This window comes from Pelophylax lessonae (assembly GCF_965119305.1).
Source record: "Pelophylax lessonae genome assembly, chromosome: 5".
Classification (NCBI taxonomy): Eukaryota; Metazoa; Chordata; class Amphibia; order Anura; family Ranidae; genus Pelophylax; species Pelophylax lessonae.
Genome location: NC_138772.1, coordinates 392,096,313 through 392,114,453, shown reverse-complemented (window position 1 = coordinate 392,114,453; position 18,141 = coordinate 392,096,313). Strand labels below are relative to the sequence as shown.

At 43.5% G+C, this 18,141-nt stretch overlaps 2 protein-coding genes across 2 annotated transcripts in view; one reads left to right on the top strand and one right to left on the bottom strand.

Moving 5' to 3' along the window:
• Positions 1–18,141, top strand: part of TGIF1 (TGFB induced factor homeobox 1) — a 398,124-nt gene that overhangs the window by 1,948 nt on the left and 378,035 nt on the right. The gene's annotated exons all lie outside the window — the stretch shown is intronic.
• The window catches only part of MYOM1 (myomesin 1), a 149,619-nt gene that overhangs the window by 24,072 nt on the left and 107,406 nt on the right, over positions 1–18,141 (bottom strand). Inside the window, exons 23-27 of the mRNA XM_082258207.1 lie at positions 16,638–16,797; positions 10,064–10,170; positions 9,789–9,833; positions 9,016–9,152; positions 3,546–3,690 (exon numbers count right to left, since the gene is read on the bottom strand). Coding sequence (XP_082114333.1) covers positions 3,546–3,690; positions 9,016–9,152; positions 9,789–9,833; positions 10,064–10,170; positions 16,638–16,797 — 594 coding nt within the window. The remainder of the gene's footprint in view (positions 1–3,545; positions 3,691–9,015; positions 9,153–9,788; positions 9,834–10,063; positions 10,171–16,637; positions 16,798–18,141) is intronic.

The window sequence follows — 18,141 nt, the reverse complement described above, 5'->3', positions numbered from 1 at the left end:
GTCACCCCAAAAGTGGAAAGCCTCTAAAAGTGACCCTGATCTGGCCTAAAAAGTGTCTTAGCAAACAATACTCCTAAAGAGCAAGCATGTGTATTAGTCTCCAAATCAGTTGGTAGGTCCAAACTGTACACCTGGGGTGCTCAATCTGTGGCCCATGGGCCACATGTGATTCTTGGAGCCCTCTGATGTGGCCCTCGACCTCAAACCACAGAAGTTCATGCCTGGGGTCAGCAACCAGTTGATCGTGATCTGGGCTTCCCCACTCCTAACCCCAGAGCATCAGAGTGCATTAAGCCAACGCTGGCAGTGGAGGGAGCAGGAGCCGCATAAGCCGATGCTTCCTCTGTAGAGCCGGCTCCTGTCCCAGGTGGAGTGATACCAAGTACACTTCACCTGGGACCTAGCAGCCTGGAGAATGATACCAGCAGAAGGTGGAAAATAAGTCAATGTATTAACCACTGCAATACAGGGCACTTTAACTGCCTTCCTGCCCAGATCAATTTTAAGCTTTCAGCACTGCCACACTGTGAATGATAATTACTCAGTCATGCAATGCTGTACCCAATCAAATTTTTTTATCATTTTTTTTTCCACACAAATAGAGCTTTCCTCTGGTGGTATTTAATCAACACTGGGTTTTTATTTTTTTGCCATATAAGTGAAAAAAGAGCGAAAATTAAAAAAGAAAAAACAAAAAAACATTTTGTTTTAGTTTCTATTATAAAATTTTGCAAATAAGTAATTTCTTTTTTCATACATTTGGGCCAACATTTATACTACTACATATCTTTGGTAAAAATAACCTAAATTATTGGTTATTATTTAGTCCGTGTGAAAGTTATAGAGTCTACAAGCTATGGTGCCAATCATTGAAAATTGATCACACCTGACTTGCCAAAGGCTTATCTAATTTTTTGAGGCCCTGAAATGTCAGGACAGTACAAATACCCCCAAAATGACCCCTTTTGGGAAAGTAGACATTCCAGGGTATTTAGTAAGAGGCATTGTGACTTTTTTTGAATTTGTAATTTTTTCCCACAATTCTTGGAAAAATTAAGAAATACATTTTGTTTTACACAAAATTGTCATAATAACAAGTTATTTCTCACACACAGTATATGCATACTTGCAATTACACCCCAAAATACATTCTGCTACTCCTGAGTATGGCGATACCACATATGTGAGACTTTTACACAGCCTGGCCACATACAGAGGCCCAACATGCAAGGAGCACTGTCAGGTGTTCTAGGAGCATAAATTACACATATAATTTCCTAATGACCTATCACAATTTTGAAGGCCATGGAGCACCAGGACAATTGAATTACCCACAAAATGACCCCATTTTGGAAAGCAAACACCCCATCGTATATTCTATGAGGCATAATGAGTCTTTTGAACATGTCATTTTTTTCCACAAGTTTTTGGAAAATGTGGAAAGAAAATGAAAACGTATTTTTTTACACAAAGTTGTCAATTTATAAGATATTACTAACACATAGCATGTAACTAGCAAAAATGACACCCCAAAATACATTCTGCTACTCCTCCTGAGTATGGCGATACCACATGTGTGAGACTTTTGCACAGCCTGGCCAACATCTAAGTCGCACCTTCAGGCATTCTAGGAACATAAATTACACATCGAATTTTAATACAACCTATCACACTTTTGAAGGCCCTGGAGCACAGGACAATGGAAACACCCACAAAATGACCCCATTTTGGAAAGCAAACACCCCAATGTATAATCTATGAGACATGGGCTGCAGATAGGTACTCAGGTACTCTGATGAGCTGCAAATAGGTACTCGGGTACTCTGATGGGCTGCAAACAGGTACTTAGGTACACTGATCAGCTTCAGAAAGGTACTCGGGTACTCTGATGGCCTGCAGAGAGGTACTTGGGTACTCTGACGATCTAGAGACAGGTACTCGGGTAATCTGATGGGCTGCAGATAGGTACTCGGGCACTCTGGGCTGGAGACAGGTACTCAGATACTCTGGGCTGGAGACAGGTACTCTGGGCTGGAGACTGGTACTCGGGTACTCTGATGGTCTGCAGATAGGTACTCGTGTACTCTGATGAGTTATAGAAAGGTACTCGGGTACTATGATGGGCTGGAGAAAGGTACTCAGTTACTTTGTAGGGCTGGAGAAAGGTACTCAGGTACCTTGATGGGCTGGAGACAGGTACTCAGGTACTCTGATAGGCTGCAGATAGGTACTCAGGTACTCTGAAGGGCTGGAAATAGGTACTCAGGTACTCTGATGACAGGTACTCGGGTACCCTGATGACAGGTACTCTGATGACAGGTACTCGGGTACTCTGATGGGCTGGTGACAGGTACTCAGGTACTCTGATGATAGGTACTCGGGTACTCTGATGACAGGTACTCGGGTACTCTGATGGGCTGGTGACAGGTACTCAGGTACTCTGATGAGCTGGTGACAGGTACTTTGATGGGCTGGTGACAGATCCTCTTTACTGGTGGGCAATCAGTGTGTTTTGGTGTGCACTGTAAGCGGTAACAAGCAGGACGCGCACGACAGTGCATGTGGCCCGCTGTGATTGGACACAGCCGGTCACATGGTAAAGAGCCATTTCTTATTGGCTCTTTACACTGATCGGGGATGGGCTGTGTCACGAGGGACACACCTCATCCCCGATCGCCGCGCTGCGTGCCCCCGGGGGCACGGGAGAGCGGTGAGAATGGGCAAACGTCAAATGACGTCCGCCCGGAGGGACAGAGCATTCCTGCCAGCGTCATTTTAGAATGCATCGGTAGGGAAGTGGTTAAACAACACATACACTGCACTTTTGCGATGGTCATATTAGCAACTATAAAAGGGTTAACAACTATTAGACTTCTTTCACACTGATTCGCAGGTACAGTCCACCTGCGGTTTAGCTGCACTGAGCCATAGACTCCTGAATGCAGGAGTTTTGGTGCACTTTCAGAAAGTGCATCACACCCGCAAAATATAATAGAAGTCTATGGCAAAGTGCAGCTAACCAGCAGGAAAGCAGCCTTATAGGGGGGTTAGTACAGTAAGGGCTCATTTACATTTTTGGTTTGAGGGGTGGTAAAACCCCATAGATGAGATGTGTTTTTACCACACACCCCCAACCATTGGCGGGGCTGCGGGGGCAGCATGTACAGGGGCTGCGGGGGCAGCATATACAGGAAACAATCCTCTCCATTTTCCTCCTGCAACTGTTGAGAGACAGCTTCTTCTCCCCACCTTCTTCCCACTGGCATTAAGCGGCTGGAGGAGGAAAATGTTCTAAATTTTAAATTCTGAACTATTTTATTGCAATGTGACTCATGACCGATTACCGAATCACTTACGTGGTCATCACTCTTCAAAGGGTTGAGTACCCCTGTTGTACACAGTGTCCCAGCTTTCCTCCAAATCAAAATAGACCTGCCACCCGGGTGCCAAACCCTGCCCCCTAGGTGGAGCCTCCAGACCCTAGATATATTGTGTTATTGTTGATACTGAAAAATATACTTTAGTCCACAGGTCAAATTACCTACCCTCTCCAATAAGAACCAGACTGGACTGGTTTGTTGCTCTTCCATCCTGTAGTTGGAAGGTAAATGTTCCTTCATCCTCATCCTCCAGTGTTTCCATGATCATCTCCACAATGCCAGTTTTACTGTCCAAATTCATCTTGTATTTCTTGAAACAAAGCAACACCAATGATTAAAGAGTAGAATATTTTCTATATCAAGCAAAAGTAAATTTTCAGTATAAATTGCAATGGCTCATTGTATGATATATGCCGTTTAGAAAATTAAAACATTTAAAGCTAAACTCCAAGTTAAGCAAATATTGTCTTAATACAAGATGTGTATTCATACGTGAATGTTAATAGTAATAGTTTTCTGCAGGCAGCCTCTAATGGGTGGACCTGCTGGATCCCTACCACAGGTCTGCTCTCTGCAAAGGCTTTATACCAGTGATGGCGATCCTTGGCACCCCAGATGTTTTGGAATTACATTTCCCATGATGCTCAACTACACATCAGAGTCCATGAGCATCATGGGAAATGTAGTTCCAAAACATCTGGGGTGCCAAGGTTCATCACCACTGCTATATACGGACCAGTGATGATGTCACTGCTACTTTAGGGCACATTTGGGTTTGCAAGTATAAAGGCAGTAGATTTATATCTTTTCAGGCTATTGAGGAACATAGTTACTATAAATGAAAGATTTTGTGCCCAGAATTCAGGTTTAATCACTTCACTACCACCATACGATTAAGAACAATGGATTGGTGGACATGTATTTCTGCAGTGCTGTTGGTAAAGTGTACTGCAGGAGTAGGGCACAGACAGCCACTGAGCATGTTAATAGCTGTGATCTGAACAGCTTAGTCGAGTCGAGTCGACCCAAGGTGCTCTGTACCTTGTGCTCATTGTGATGACTAGTGATCACAAACACATATAACTGTACGTAGGAAGGATAGGAACCTCCCCAAATTACCAGTCCCAGCCCAATCCCCCTCTTCTTCCCCATCCTAGCACTTATGCCCAAACCCCTCAATTCACCCTCCCAACACAAATCCTCTTTCCCTCCCAGCACATATCCTTATTCCCCCAATACCCCTCTCAGAATAAATCCTCTTCCACCCCCAAATCCTACCTCCCAGCATAACCCCCTATTCCAGTACAAAGGCTCCCCCACCCAATTCCCCTCTCTCCAAATTCTCCCAGCACAAATCCTCTTCCCCCTCCCACCCCAATCCCTCTTTTGGCACAGTTCCTCTTCCCGGTGTAAATCTTTCCCCCATTTTTCGCACAAATTATTTTCCCCAAATCCCCCTACCAACAGAAATCCTCACCCCAGCACAAATACACCACCACAAATCCCCTCCCATCACAAATCCTCTTTCCCTTAAATCCCCCATACCAGCACAATTCCGCTGCCCAGTTCTGTCATAAATCCTTCCACCCAAATCCCCCTTCCCAGTACAATATGGGAAACCTGTGGTCGATCTGTGAGTGTTTCCTGCACCGCATTCAAAACGCATGGAAGTTGCGATCTGTTGTGAGTTTTAATGTCAATTCAATGACACCCCAAATGCAAGTTACAAATGTAACGTGCTTTCCTGCACCGGATTGTATGGTACAGTAGTACCATGTGATCCTGTCCCTGTGTGTTTTATAACTCTTGGTGCGGTCCAGCACAATTTCAGCCCATTCAAACGAATGAGCTGAAATTGGTCCCAGCTCTACCACTGCAGGAAATGCTATACCACATGGCTGCCTATTCACTAGCCCAAATGACTGCTTCTCTTCACTAGTCTACCTGACTGACTCTCTGTCTCGCTGCCGGCGGTTCACTCGAGTCTCATCGGGGTTTACTGTGCGGCCAGGGAGCCACACGCGACGCCTCCCATTGGTGACGTTGCGTGTGGCAATGCGAGCCCATTGGACCATCGGGTCCTCAGTGGGCTCCTCCCCTCCCGCGCCTTGCCAGCCCGGCGGATCCTGCCCCTGTGCGCACGGTTGTTTGGCGCATGCGCGGGGTGGACGGCCGGGGTCAGACTGACGTCACATCCTGGTGACTCATTGACCCGGGAACATTCGAGCTATAAAGGAGGCGGCTATCTAGCCTCCTTTATAGTGGTCATTCCCCATCCGGGGGGTACGGATCTGCGGTCGCGAGGAACACTTGGAGGAGGCGCTGCACGGTAACACCTATTTTCTTATTCAACTCTCTGGTGGCTTACTTCTATACCTAGTTGCTAAATTGTCTATTTATTGCCAGTTGCCCTCTATTGGAGGAATTGCCTACTATTTATTCCTGCGCCCTATGCCCGGCTATCTATGCAACAGGTGAGTATGTATTGTCTCCAAAACCCAGACTGGCCATTATTCACGGCCTCGGTCTATAGATATCTGGCACTCCTCCCTTGGCTTCATTTCCTAGGTGTTGGTGCTCCTGTATCCCGCTTCTCCAACTCTCCTGATCAGGGCATGCTAACTTTCTGGGTGCTGGTTATTGACTATATTTTTATACATGCCTCATGTAATGTACTTCCCTGCGGGATTTCTCTGGCTTGGCTGTACTGTTGTTCGGTCATCCTTTCTACATCTCGCTGTGGCTATCTACTTGCTATACTCCCTAGGTGGTGCTATCTGGCATCCTAACTGGATATTCTATACTTTATCCCTCACTATAGGCATGTATTTCATTGTGATTTTCCTACTTTGATTACCTGATACTCTCTATAACCGGCCATAAGCAGTGCGTGCTCCTCCAGCTGCCTCAGCAGGTCACCCCTCGTGATTACTAAACATTTTTTACGGTGTGCTATCCTTCTGGTGTCCCCGGGTTGGCCCCAGCAACATCTCATTATGGGTAGGTATTGTTACCTGGCTTTTCTGATGTTTTTCCCTCTGTTTTGCTATTCTCTCCCTTGTTCCCCACAGTGACCTCTTTACTCCTGAGACCCCCAGTACAGTGACCTGTGAACCATCCAGCCTTACCATGACTGGAGTGGAGGGTTACATCATCTCCCTCCCCCTCTCCCTCCCCCTATGCCAGCTGGACCAGTGTAGATTACAATCTGTGTGGACAGTCTGGCAATTGTTTGTCAGTGTGTTTGATTTGGTGTACATATGTGAATTAGCTGGACATACTCAACTTGTGATGTCAATGCCACTTTACTTGATGTTATGTTACTGTATTAATTTTGATGTATCCTGTTACACAGAATTTGTATTCCAAACAGCTCCGGAAGAAGTCTGAACACCAGGCGAAACATGTAGAGCAATTGGATATATCAGTTTATTTCCTTGTGGAAGTTGTATTTGTATCTTGCAGGACGCTCTGCGTTGCCTGCACCTTTGGTGCTGGTTGTCTGCAGCGTATAGCGTCCTCATCTTTTGTCTATTGATACCTTACTGTAATTTTGTACTCTCATGTTGTATTGTATGTCCCAAGTGGCGAGGTTTTCTTATATACCGGGCCACCTGTATCTCTTGACTACCTGTCTCCGCCCCTTTTGGTCGTTCGACGCACATTTTTGTGGTTTTATACATATTAACAATAAAGTGTTGTTTTTTATTATGGTGCCTTTAAAGTCCATTTTCTTCCCCCTCCTTTTTTTCTCGCAAGATAGGGAAGATCTAAGCACACAACTATCTTCCAGAGAGACCTGCTACATGTGGCAGTCTATCCCCTTGTAAGTCCCTACACAGTGCTTTAGTACTCACACTGTCCTCTCCTTGCTCCTGCTGTCTCTCAGGAAAGCCTCCTACCAACTTCTCCTGTGACAGGATCCTTCCAGGCCAGCCACATAAACCCTGGCCTGAGGGCCACCGACAGTCTCCTCAACACTGCATCTCCATCTTGGACCTGACTCCCCTCCCAGAATAACCCATTCCTATTTAAGGCTCACTTAGTCCCCTGCCAAGCCCACCCCCTAGGGATTGGCTAAGCTCCCCTAAATATGCAAAACAAGCCTCCTAGCCTGTGCCCTCCAGCCTCCAGAATGTTCTCCAACTTTCTAGAACCAGGGGGAGGCACCAGAGAACTTTCTGTATGAGTCATGCTGCCCTGAACTCCAATAACCCTGACCCAGATTAAGGCTCACAGGGTTTAGACATGAGTCAGAATATGTTTTTACCTACTCTGACACTAGTAGCACACTAGAGGGTGCTACATAAGGATGAGGGGTGCAGTTGTAGGCTGTGCAAGAACAGATGAACCATGGACAGGGTGGTGGGAGAGGAGGATACAGGGGTGACAACTGTGGATGGAGAAAATAGGATGCAGAGGGGACAGCTTTGGATGGAGGTGGGATGAAGAGGTGACAACTGTGGATTAAGGGGTCTGATACAGAGGTGACAGCTGTGGGTGGAAGAAGGGGGTGCAGGTGTGACAACTATAGATAGCGAAAGGGGGGTGCAGAGGTAACAATTGGGTAGATCTAGCCCTGATATCCATGCTGTTTCTATGTGACAAGTGTGAATGAAGCAAGGGGGGTGCAGAGGTAACAACTGTGCATGGAAGAAGAGGGATGCAGAGGTAACAATTGTGGATGGAGGAAGGGAGATGCAGAGGTGACAGCTGTAGATGTAGGAAGGGAGATGCAGAAGTAACAGCTGACTAAATCTGGCCATGATCTCAATGGTGTCTCTATGTGACAACTGTGGATGAAGTTAGAAATATTCAGAGATGACAGCCATGGACAGAAGAAGGGGTGATGGCTGTGTATGAAGAAAGGGGGATGCAGAAGTGACAACTGTGGATGTAGGAAGAGGAATACAGATGTGACAACTGGCTAGATCAGCCTTTATCTCCATGGTGTCACAATGTTACCTGTATATTAACTCCATCACCTCTCGTACCCTGTACATTAATTAACCCCCTTAAATCCATTCTCCCACTGAATGTAACCTGTGAAAAAAAAAAACCTTCACTTCCTTCTCCCTCTGTGTGTGATCTATAAATTCAGGATCTGCTTGATCTAGTTCAAAATTACCAAGCTCCATGTTTTAACTACCCCAATACCAGCATGTTTCTTTATTTCCAAAAACTGTGGAAAAATCACCTTGGGATGTCTGCATTACAAAAAGTAATAATTTTGAGTTTTTTTGTGCTGTCCTGCAATTTTTATTTGATTTGTTTTATAACAGATAGTAAAGGAAACAGGTTTTTCTATTTTCAAAATTCTTGGTCTTTTTAATAGTGAAAAACAAAAAAACAAAAATAAAACAGCAGTTATTAAACACCACCAACTGAAAGTTTTTTTCTGTATCAAAAAATGATCTAAAATTAGTTTGGGTACAGTGTTGAATGGCTGAGTAATTGTGAGTCAAACTATCATAGCACTGAAATCTGTTATGGAGTGATAATGAAGTGGCATTACGTGTACTCAAGTGATTAAGCTAATAATCACTATAGAAATTTACTTGTTTGCTTTGGAGGTTTTTGTTAACTTTAGACATCAACGTTAAATTGTATTTGATACTATACAAAAATCACTCACATCCCCATGGAGAATCTCTTTATCATTGAAGACATAGTTGCACTTAGCACTAGCGGAGAGTTTTTCAGCCTGCATCCAAAAGCGAACTTGACCTTTTTCAAGAACCTCTACAGCCAAGCCAGATTTCAGAGGAATAACTGCAAAAGGGACAGAATTATGAATGTAGGAGATATTACCTGATACCCCCCTCTCCAATTTTAGGGCATGCAAAGATTTAAAGACTGTTTTCTTTACATATAGTAAATTTGTGGAAGTGGAAAGATCACTATCAGAGCGTGGCTGGAAACTGAGAACAACATGTTGGCTTTTATTTAAAAGAATGCTAATATACTTGATGCATTAAATCAGTAGTGGCCCACTTTCTTGCTATAGGGAGCCATAAGCACAGACCTTGGCATTACCAAAGGGTTGCATGATACTCAGTGATAGTAATTTTACAAAAAGCTGTTAGAGACTTCAGATGGTAAAAGACTACAGGCTTGCTAAACAACACATGGTCAGAGAGTGCAGACATGAGATGTTCAGAGTTGCCGAACATCCTTAGAAACTGGGGACATGCTTCTGGAGACATAAACTGTTGACACACTACATGAGACTGATAGAAATCACTATTAATACAGGGTTGTAGGGAAACACAAGCTGCATGGGCTAATGGCTACAAGTGGTCCCTATGCCAAGGATGATCCACTAAAAATGAAACAAAAGCCATGGTTTAATTTGACGTTATTATGCTGTAGGTGTGCTCTCGGTCTGTTTGATTTGTAATAGCTTACTTGGGAATTTGTTGTCGTGGCTTAGCTGCAACAGACGCTTAAGCTCTGCAGGGGAAAAGATAAAGTTACATTTTGTATAAAACATGATATTTATTTTATGCATAGGCAGATAGCTACAGATATGACTTAATGGTAATATCATTTATGATATTATTATTACAGCTTACATATAATCATTGATTTATTTGTTACTTATTTAGCAAAACAGAGAAATAGAAAAAAATATCAGTCTTTTACAAGATACAAGTAGTCAAACCTGAACATATCTAGTTTACCTTCTTCATCTATTGTATAGCTGGAAGAAATGCCGTCAGTTTCAGTAACTGCACAGGAATAAATGCCAAGGTCTTCTTCTGAAGGATCTTTGAACGAGATCTTTGTCCTATAAGAATGTGAACATGTTGTAAGATTCTGGTACCTCTGGTACCCTTAATAATCTATTTCCTTCCAAATATGCGTCCCACCTTTCTTACTAGGTGGTACGCATACACCTTTAAGACAGATGATGTCATCGCTGAGCGCCGCAGAGCGGCTATTTCAACCGCCGGCGTTCTCACTCACATCGTTCGTTCAACCTGCCTTGTGTATCCACATGCTTTCAAGCCTGTCTTGCTGTCGGAACCTCCAGCTGGTTGCTTCTACCTGGAGCAGACCGGAACCTCGCTACTGATCCCTGTATCTCGCTACCGGATCTTCCCCTCTCTACTGGACCCCTCTACTACTAACATTTACTAGTGATAAGTACCCCACAGGGGAATCCTCCATAACCTACTTACACTATCTATCATCTGCACTGTTGCATAGATTGCTAGCTCTTGAGCCTACTACCATCTACTATCTACACTGTTACATAGATTGCTAGCTCTTGAGTCTACTACCATCTATCATCTGCACTGCTACATAGATTGCTAGTTCTTAAGTCTACTACCATCTATCCTTGCACTGGGTTAGTCTATCCTGTAATTGTCATCTGCGGTCCTTACCACCTGTCACCATACTCGATTACTAACCTATCTGCACTCTACCTAATACCATCTAGTACTCTCCTGAACAAACCTATCAAGTACTTAACCATCTCCATCACTGTTCACACCTGTCCCTTCAGCACAACACCTTCATACTGTCATATACATACCACCACTCCAGGAACATCTTATTGAGTGTGTATATTTCTGTATGTTGAAGCTGACAGGCCCACAGTGATGAGTCTGGAGAGTTGGATCTGGTTATTCAACACATCTCTACATGACTACTGAGTGGAGATTTTGCAGCTGCATATCCAGCCTACTACAAAAACGCAGGAGCGTTACAGATTGAACGAACCAGAAAAAAAAATGGATTCAGCAGAATTACCCACTCAAGTGACACAATTAACACAACAAGTAAATGCGTTAATACTTGCTCTTACTGAAGTAAAAGAAGAGAATCAGACTCTGACGCAGCAGGTAACCTGTCTCTCACGGCTTACTACTGTTCAGCCCCCTGAACCTAAAATAAACCCTCCCCTAGTGTTTACAGGTGATCGGAAAAAATTTAGTGAATTCAAAAACGCATGTCAATTGCTTTTTTTGTTAAAACCTCGTACATACTCTACTGATCAGATTAAAGTCTCTACCACTATTTCATACTTAACGGGTGATCCCCGGGCCTGGGCAGACTCTCTCTTTGAGAAAAATGATCAGATTCTCAACTCCTATTCCTTATTTCTAGCAGAACTCGCTAGTTTATATGAAGACCCCAATAGGCAGAGTACTGCTGATATTCAACTAAGGGCTTTAAAACAAGGAAGGAGACCTGTAGAAGATTTTGTAGCAGAGTTCAAAAGATGGACCCTTGATTCAGGGTGGAATGATACATCTCTGCGAACTCAATTCAGACTCGGGTTATCAGAAACTGTTAAAGACGAGCTCGCCCGAGCGGATTTACCTGGCACCTTGGATGCCTTGATACAACTTAGTATCAACATCGACAGACGACTACGAGAAAGAAGGGCTGAAAAAATGGGAATGCCATTAACTAGTCCTTCTCAGATTGCGGCCGTTGACCCTACTCCCATGGAGGTAGGAACCATACGCCCACCTTTATCAACTACTGAACGATCCAGAAGGAGATCCAGAAATCTCTGCATGTACTGCGCATCCCCGGATCATTTGATATGCGTCTGTCCCCTTGTCTGCAAAAAAGAGGGTGAGTGTTCACATGTCTTGCTAGGAGGATTAACGACTTCCTTTTCTAACCCCTATCTTTTTGTTCATTTAACATTACAGTGGGACCAGACTAGGATCACCACCAAGGCTATGATCGACACTGGATCTTGTGGAAACTATATTGATACACGTTTTGTTACCTTAAATAAAATACCTATTATTTCAAAGCTTAAACCTGTTTCTGTTAGTTTCATTAACGGTATTCCATTGTCTTCTGGTCCAATCACCAACCAGACACAGGCACTCCTTGCCACTGCCAACGAGTCTCATGTGGAGACCATCACCTTTGATATACTATCCTCACCCCATTTTTCCATTATTTTGGGACTTCCCTGGTTACACACACACCAACCAATCATAGATTGGAAAAGACTGACTTTGGCCTTCCCTTCTCACTATTGTGAGATTACGTGTAACCTCCCATCTTATGGAAAGATCCTGTCTGTGGTGTCAGATGAGATTGCACCACTATGCTATCAGGATCTGTCCGAAGTATTCCTTGAGAAAAATGCTCAAGTGTTGCCTCCCCATAGGGATTATGATTGCACTATCGATCTACTCCCTAACAGCAAATTGCCTTTCGGTCATGTTTATCCCCTTTCACAGGATGAACTTTCTCATCTCAAGGAATACTTGGATGAGAATTTGAAAAAAGGGTTCATCAGACCCTCTACTTCTTCCACAGCTGCAGGACTTTTCTTTGTCCGCAATAAGGATTCCAGTCTTAGACCTATTATCGATTATAGGCAATTAAACACGATTACGATAAAGGATCGCTATCCTTTGCCGCTCATCCCTGAACTCATTGAACAAGTGCGTGGGGCTACTTACTTCTCTAAATTAGACCTGAAAGGGGCATACAACCTAATCCGAATCCGTGACGGAGATGAGTGGAAAACAGCATTCAGAACCAGATACGGATTATTCGAATATCTTGTGATGCCATTCGGGTTGTGTAATGCTCCCGCAGCCTTCCAAAGGTTCATAAACGACATCTTTAGAGACTTACTTGATGTCTGTGTCGTAGTATACCTGGGCGATATACTTATCTATTCGCGATCTATGCCTGAACATATAAAACATGTAAGACTTGTGTTATCCAGACTACTCTCACACAATCTATACGTGAAATTAAAAAAATGCTTATTTCATAAGGAAGAAATATTATTTCTAGGATACATCATATCCAAAACTGGAATTAAGATGGATATGAGCAAGATATCCTGTATTCTGGACTGGCCTATACCAACAACTCGTAAGGCATTACAGCGATTCCTTGGATTCTCCAACTTCTATAGGAAGTTCATCAAGAACTTTTCCGCTATTGTGAGACCTCTCACACAACTGACAAGTATAAAGAAACCATTCAAATGGTCAGAAGAAGCGAATCAAGCCTTCTGCTTGTTAAAATCAAGCTTTACCTCTGCTCCCATACTACGCCATCCAGACCCATCCCTCCAATATATTCTGGAGGTAGATGCGTCAAATATGGCAGTAGGAGCAGTTCTCTCCCAACGACCAACAAATACTTCACCACTCCACCCAGTTGCTTTCTTTTCAAAATCACTAAGCAGCCCAGAGGTGAACTACCCAGTAGGTGAAAAGGAGTTACTTGCCATAAAACTGGCACTGGAGAATTGGCGACATCTACTCGAAGGTACCCAGTTACCAATACTCATATATACAGATCATAAAAACCTTCAATACCTCCAGACTAACAAAACTCTCTCCCACCGACAGGTACGATGGTCATTATTCTTCCTAAGATTCAACTTCCTAGTGACCTACACGCCTGCAGACAAAAATAAAAAAGCGGATGCGCTATCACGATTAATCGAAGATAACTGCACCGAAATCCCTTCCATTCCCATAATACCCTATGAACGTATTATTGGTGTTGTCCGTTCCTTGAAGGAAGAGATTTTGCACAGTATAGGATTGGATTCACCTCCACCACAACTGAGTACTGATGCAGAAGGCTTCCTCTATTACAACGACAAACTTTACATACCCCCTACTATGGGCACCAAGATCTTGGAGTTGACACATGATGTGCCCATGGCAGGACATATGGGTATGACGAAAACCCTTAATTTGCTTACCAGGCAGTTTTGGTGGCCTGATATGAAGACGTCTGTACAAAAATTTGTTTCTTCATGTGACATCTGTGCAAGGTTCAAGATTGACACTACAAAACCATCTGGTCTACTCTGCAGTCTGCCAATACCCCAGGTTCCATGGGAAGTTATGTCCTTAGACTTTATAGTAGAACTACCACCTTCTAAGGGATTTAATACCATTCTAGTGTCAGTGGACCACTTGACAAAGATGGCACATTTCATTGCTATCCGTAGACTACCTTCGTCTAAACAAACAGCGGAACTACTGATGAAACATGTGTTTAAGTTGCATGGAATTCCAAAGACTCTTTTGTCCGACCGTGGTTCACAGTTCATCTCTAAATTTTGGCAAGCACTTTGTCAAATATTACGGATTGAGCGAAAGCTCACTTCTCCCTACCATCCTCAAACCAACGGACAGACTGAAAGAGTCAACAAGTGCATTGAGCAATATCTACGTTGCTATACATCATACCTACAGGATGATTGGGTGGATCTCCTCCCTCTGGCGGAATTTGCTTACAACAATGCAACCCACAGTACTACTAAGCAAAGTCCGTTCTACTTGAATTATGGGTTTCATCCCACTCTTCTTCCACCACGCATCCTGCCATCAAGTAACCCAGTAGCCTCGGATTACCTTACCCAAATAAAAGACTCTCTGGGTTTACTCAATACCACTATATCACACGCTCATAGTCAACAAAAAAGGTACTACGACCTTCGTAGAAGACCTTCTCCTCAGTATGCTATTGGGGACCTTGTTTGGCTATCAACAAGAAACTTAAGATTAAAAATCCCTAGCAAAAAACTTGGACCTCTATTTTTGGGACCCTTCCCAATTAAGAAACTTATTGGAAAAGCTGCAGTACAGCTCACCTTACCAGCAGATCTTAAGATCCATCCCATCTTCCATGTGTGGCTACTGAAGCCCCATGTTCCTAACCAAGGAATAAGGCCTACCATCTTGCCTCCACCTCCAATACAAGTTGAAGGCGGAGAAGAATATGAGATCAAAGAGATTTTGGATTCTTGCATCCATAGAGGAAGACTCCAGTATCTCATAAGATGGAAGAACTATGGACCCCAAGACGACACCTGGTTGGATACCTCTGATGTTCATGCACCTAGGCTTATACGAAGGTTTCACTCGAAATACCCAGAGAAACCAGTGCTATAGGCCTTCCGGAGCCGGCCTTAAGGGGGAGGTACTGTAAGATTCTGGTACCTCTGGTACCCTTAATAATCTATTTCCTTCCAAATATGCGTCCCACCTTTCTTACTAGGTGGTACGCATACACCTTTAAGACAGATGATGTCATCGCTGAGCGCCGCAGAGTGGCTATTTCAACCGCCGGCGTTCTCACTCACATTGTTCGTTCAACCTGCCTTGTGTATCCACATGCTTTCAAGCCTGTCTTGCTGTCGGAACCTCCAGCTGGTTGCTTCTACCTGGAGCAGACCGGAACCTCGCTACTGATCCCTGTATCTCGCTACCGGATCTTCCCCTCTCTACTGGACCCCTCTACTACTAACATTTACTAGTGATAAGTACCCCACAGGGGAATCCTCCATAACCTACTTACACTATCTATCATCTGCACTGTTGCATAGATTGCTAGCTCTTGAGCCTACTACCATCTACTATCTACACTGTTACATAGATTGCTAGCTCTTGAGTCTACTACCATCTATCATCTGCACTGCTACATAGATTGCTAGTTCTTAAGTCTACTACCATCTATCCTTGCACTGGGTTAGTCTATCCTGTAATTGTCATCTGCTGTCCTTACCACCTGTCACCATACTCGATTACTAACCTATCTGCACTCTACCTAATACCATCTAGTACTCTCCTGAACAAACCTATCAAGTACTTACCATCTCCATCACTGTTCACACCTGTCCCTTCAGCACAACACCTTCATACTGTCATATACATTCCACCACTCCAGGAACATCTTATTGAGTGTGTATATTTCTGTATGTTGAAGCTGACAGGCCCACAGTGATGAGTCTGGAGAGTTGGATCTGGTTATTCAACACATCTCTACATGACTACTGAGTGGAGATTTTGCAGCTGCATATCCAGCCTACTACAAAAACGCAGGAGCGTTACACATGTAAAGTATATTAAAAAATCCCTTTTATAAATGTCTGTAACGGTTCTTAATAGATGGTAGTTTTTACAAACTTTTATACTTTCTATATTGCTCTTTGAGAACCAATATCTGCCTTGACACGTTCCATGGTGAAATAAGGTGATAGATTTACCTATTTGGCTATACAGTAGATTCTGGGGTATGTTCTAGACTCTCATTAAAACACAGGAAGCCACTTGAATGAGCAACAAAACTTATTAGACATTACAGAACATGTCCAGTTGAAGGTCACTAATTACTGCTAGGCAGGCTTAGACACTGCTTTAGCCACGATTTACAGCCCACACACGTCCTCTTGTTTGAAAGTTCCTTAACAATAATTTTAGCTCTATTGTACAGTCCATAACAAAGTCTACTCACTTGCCACCTTTGGTCTCCAAAGTTACTCTTGGTGAATCATCTTCTATTGGTTCATAATTCTTGGACCACACAAACTTTGAGTCAGGAGTTAGCTGATCACATTCAAAGTTCAATGAAATGACTCCAAAGTCATCCACCTCCACCACTACCTCTTTGGTACCTACAGTGCCAGTAAAAATATACAGCATTGAAAAAGGGCACCATCAACAGATTCAGATTTAACAATGAATATATACATTTATAAATACCTAATTAATAATATAATGTATCAAAGAATATCAGTCATCGAGTAAGAACTGAATTAATAATACAATCCTAAAATGATAGACCAACTATTCATGACCGCTTTTCTATAAAATAAATGGTGCCATCTTCCTTGAGTTCGTCATTAGGTCTCATTAGAAATTCCTTTTGATTGATTATTGCATGTGATTATGTAAACCAATCAAAAACTGGAAAATTATTGAAACTATCTGAAGCTGGGATGATGTTTATAACTTTCATAAATTGTAAATATGGTATTTATTAGGATAATAAGCTGTCAGGGTCAGGGAGGGTGAAGCTGAATGGAGCCATGTAACAGATCAGAGGCAAAGCTTATCTATTACTTGTAGTTCAACAAAATCGTTTTTTTTCTACCTTGCTGCTGCAAAGGTCTGAAAGAATTAGGCATCACCAGAACCCACCTGTGGACAGGTATAGCAGCTTCTCAACCAGCCCCCCATTAAGCCTGTCAATCAATCTCACTATTTAGCTGTGCTTAGGTTAACACTTGTTGTCTGAGCAATAGGTTCAGTTACTAGCCCTTGGCCCCAGATCCTGAGTTCCAGCGTTCCTGTTTGTCTAGTTATTTATTTCTTCCTTGTATTTGGCTACATTTGTTTGCTGCCCACCCTGAACTTTGGCCTGTTCCCATATCTGAGATTGCGTGTCGACCATGTACTGCGCTCTGCTCAGCTGCTATGTGCATAGGTATTTTCAAGTAGGGATCGACCGATTATCGGCAAATCCGATAAATCGAGGGCTGATATGCACTTTCCCCGATATATCGGAATATTGCCGATATTTCGGAAAGTGCTTGTACCGGAGTGATGCCTGCAGCTAGAGGCATCACCCCGGTACTGGCGTCTATAGCCCACGGTCGGCTGTCTTGTAATGACAACCAATGCGGCTGAAAAGCGGCTCGGCTATCATTACAAGGAGTGGGAGGGGATGCCCCCCTCTGGCCGCCTTCCGCAGCTCTCCTGGGTCTCCCGTCCCACCGGGAGACCCGGGCAACCAGCCTGCATGGCCACTGAAGACCCGATCAAAGCCCCATTCGGCTCTGATCGGGTATCTATGTAAAAATCCAGAAGTGATGTCATGACATGGTACTCTGCACCAGATTTAAAAAAAATGACAGCATTCAAAACAGCCAAACTTGGCATTTTGAATGCTTTTAAGTGCAGAGGAGGGGTTTGGGGTGTTTTAGACCCCCAGATTCCTCCACAAGAGTACCAGTCAA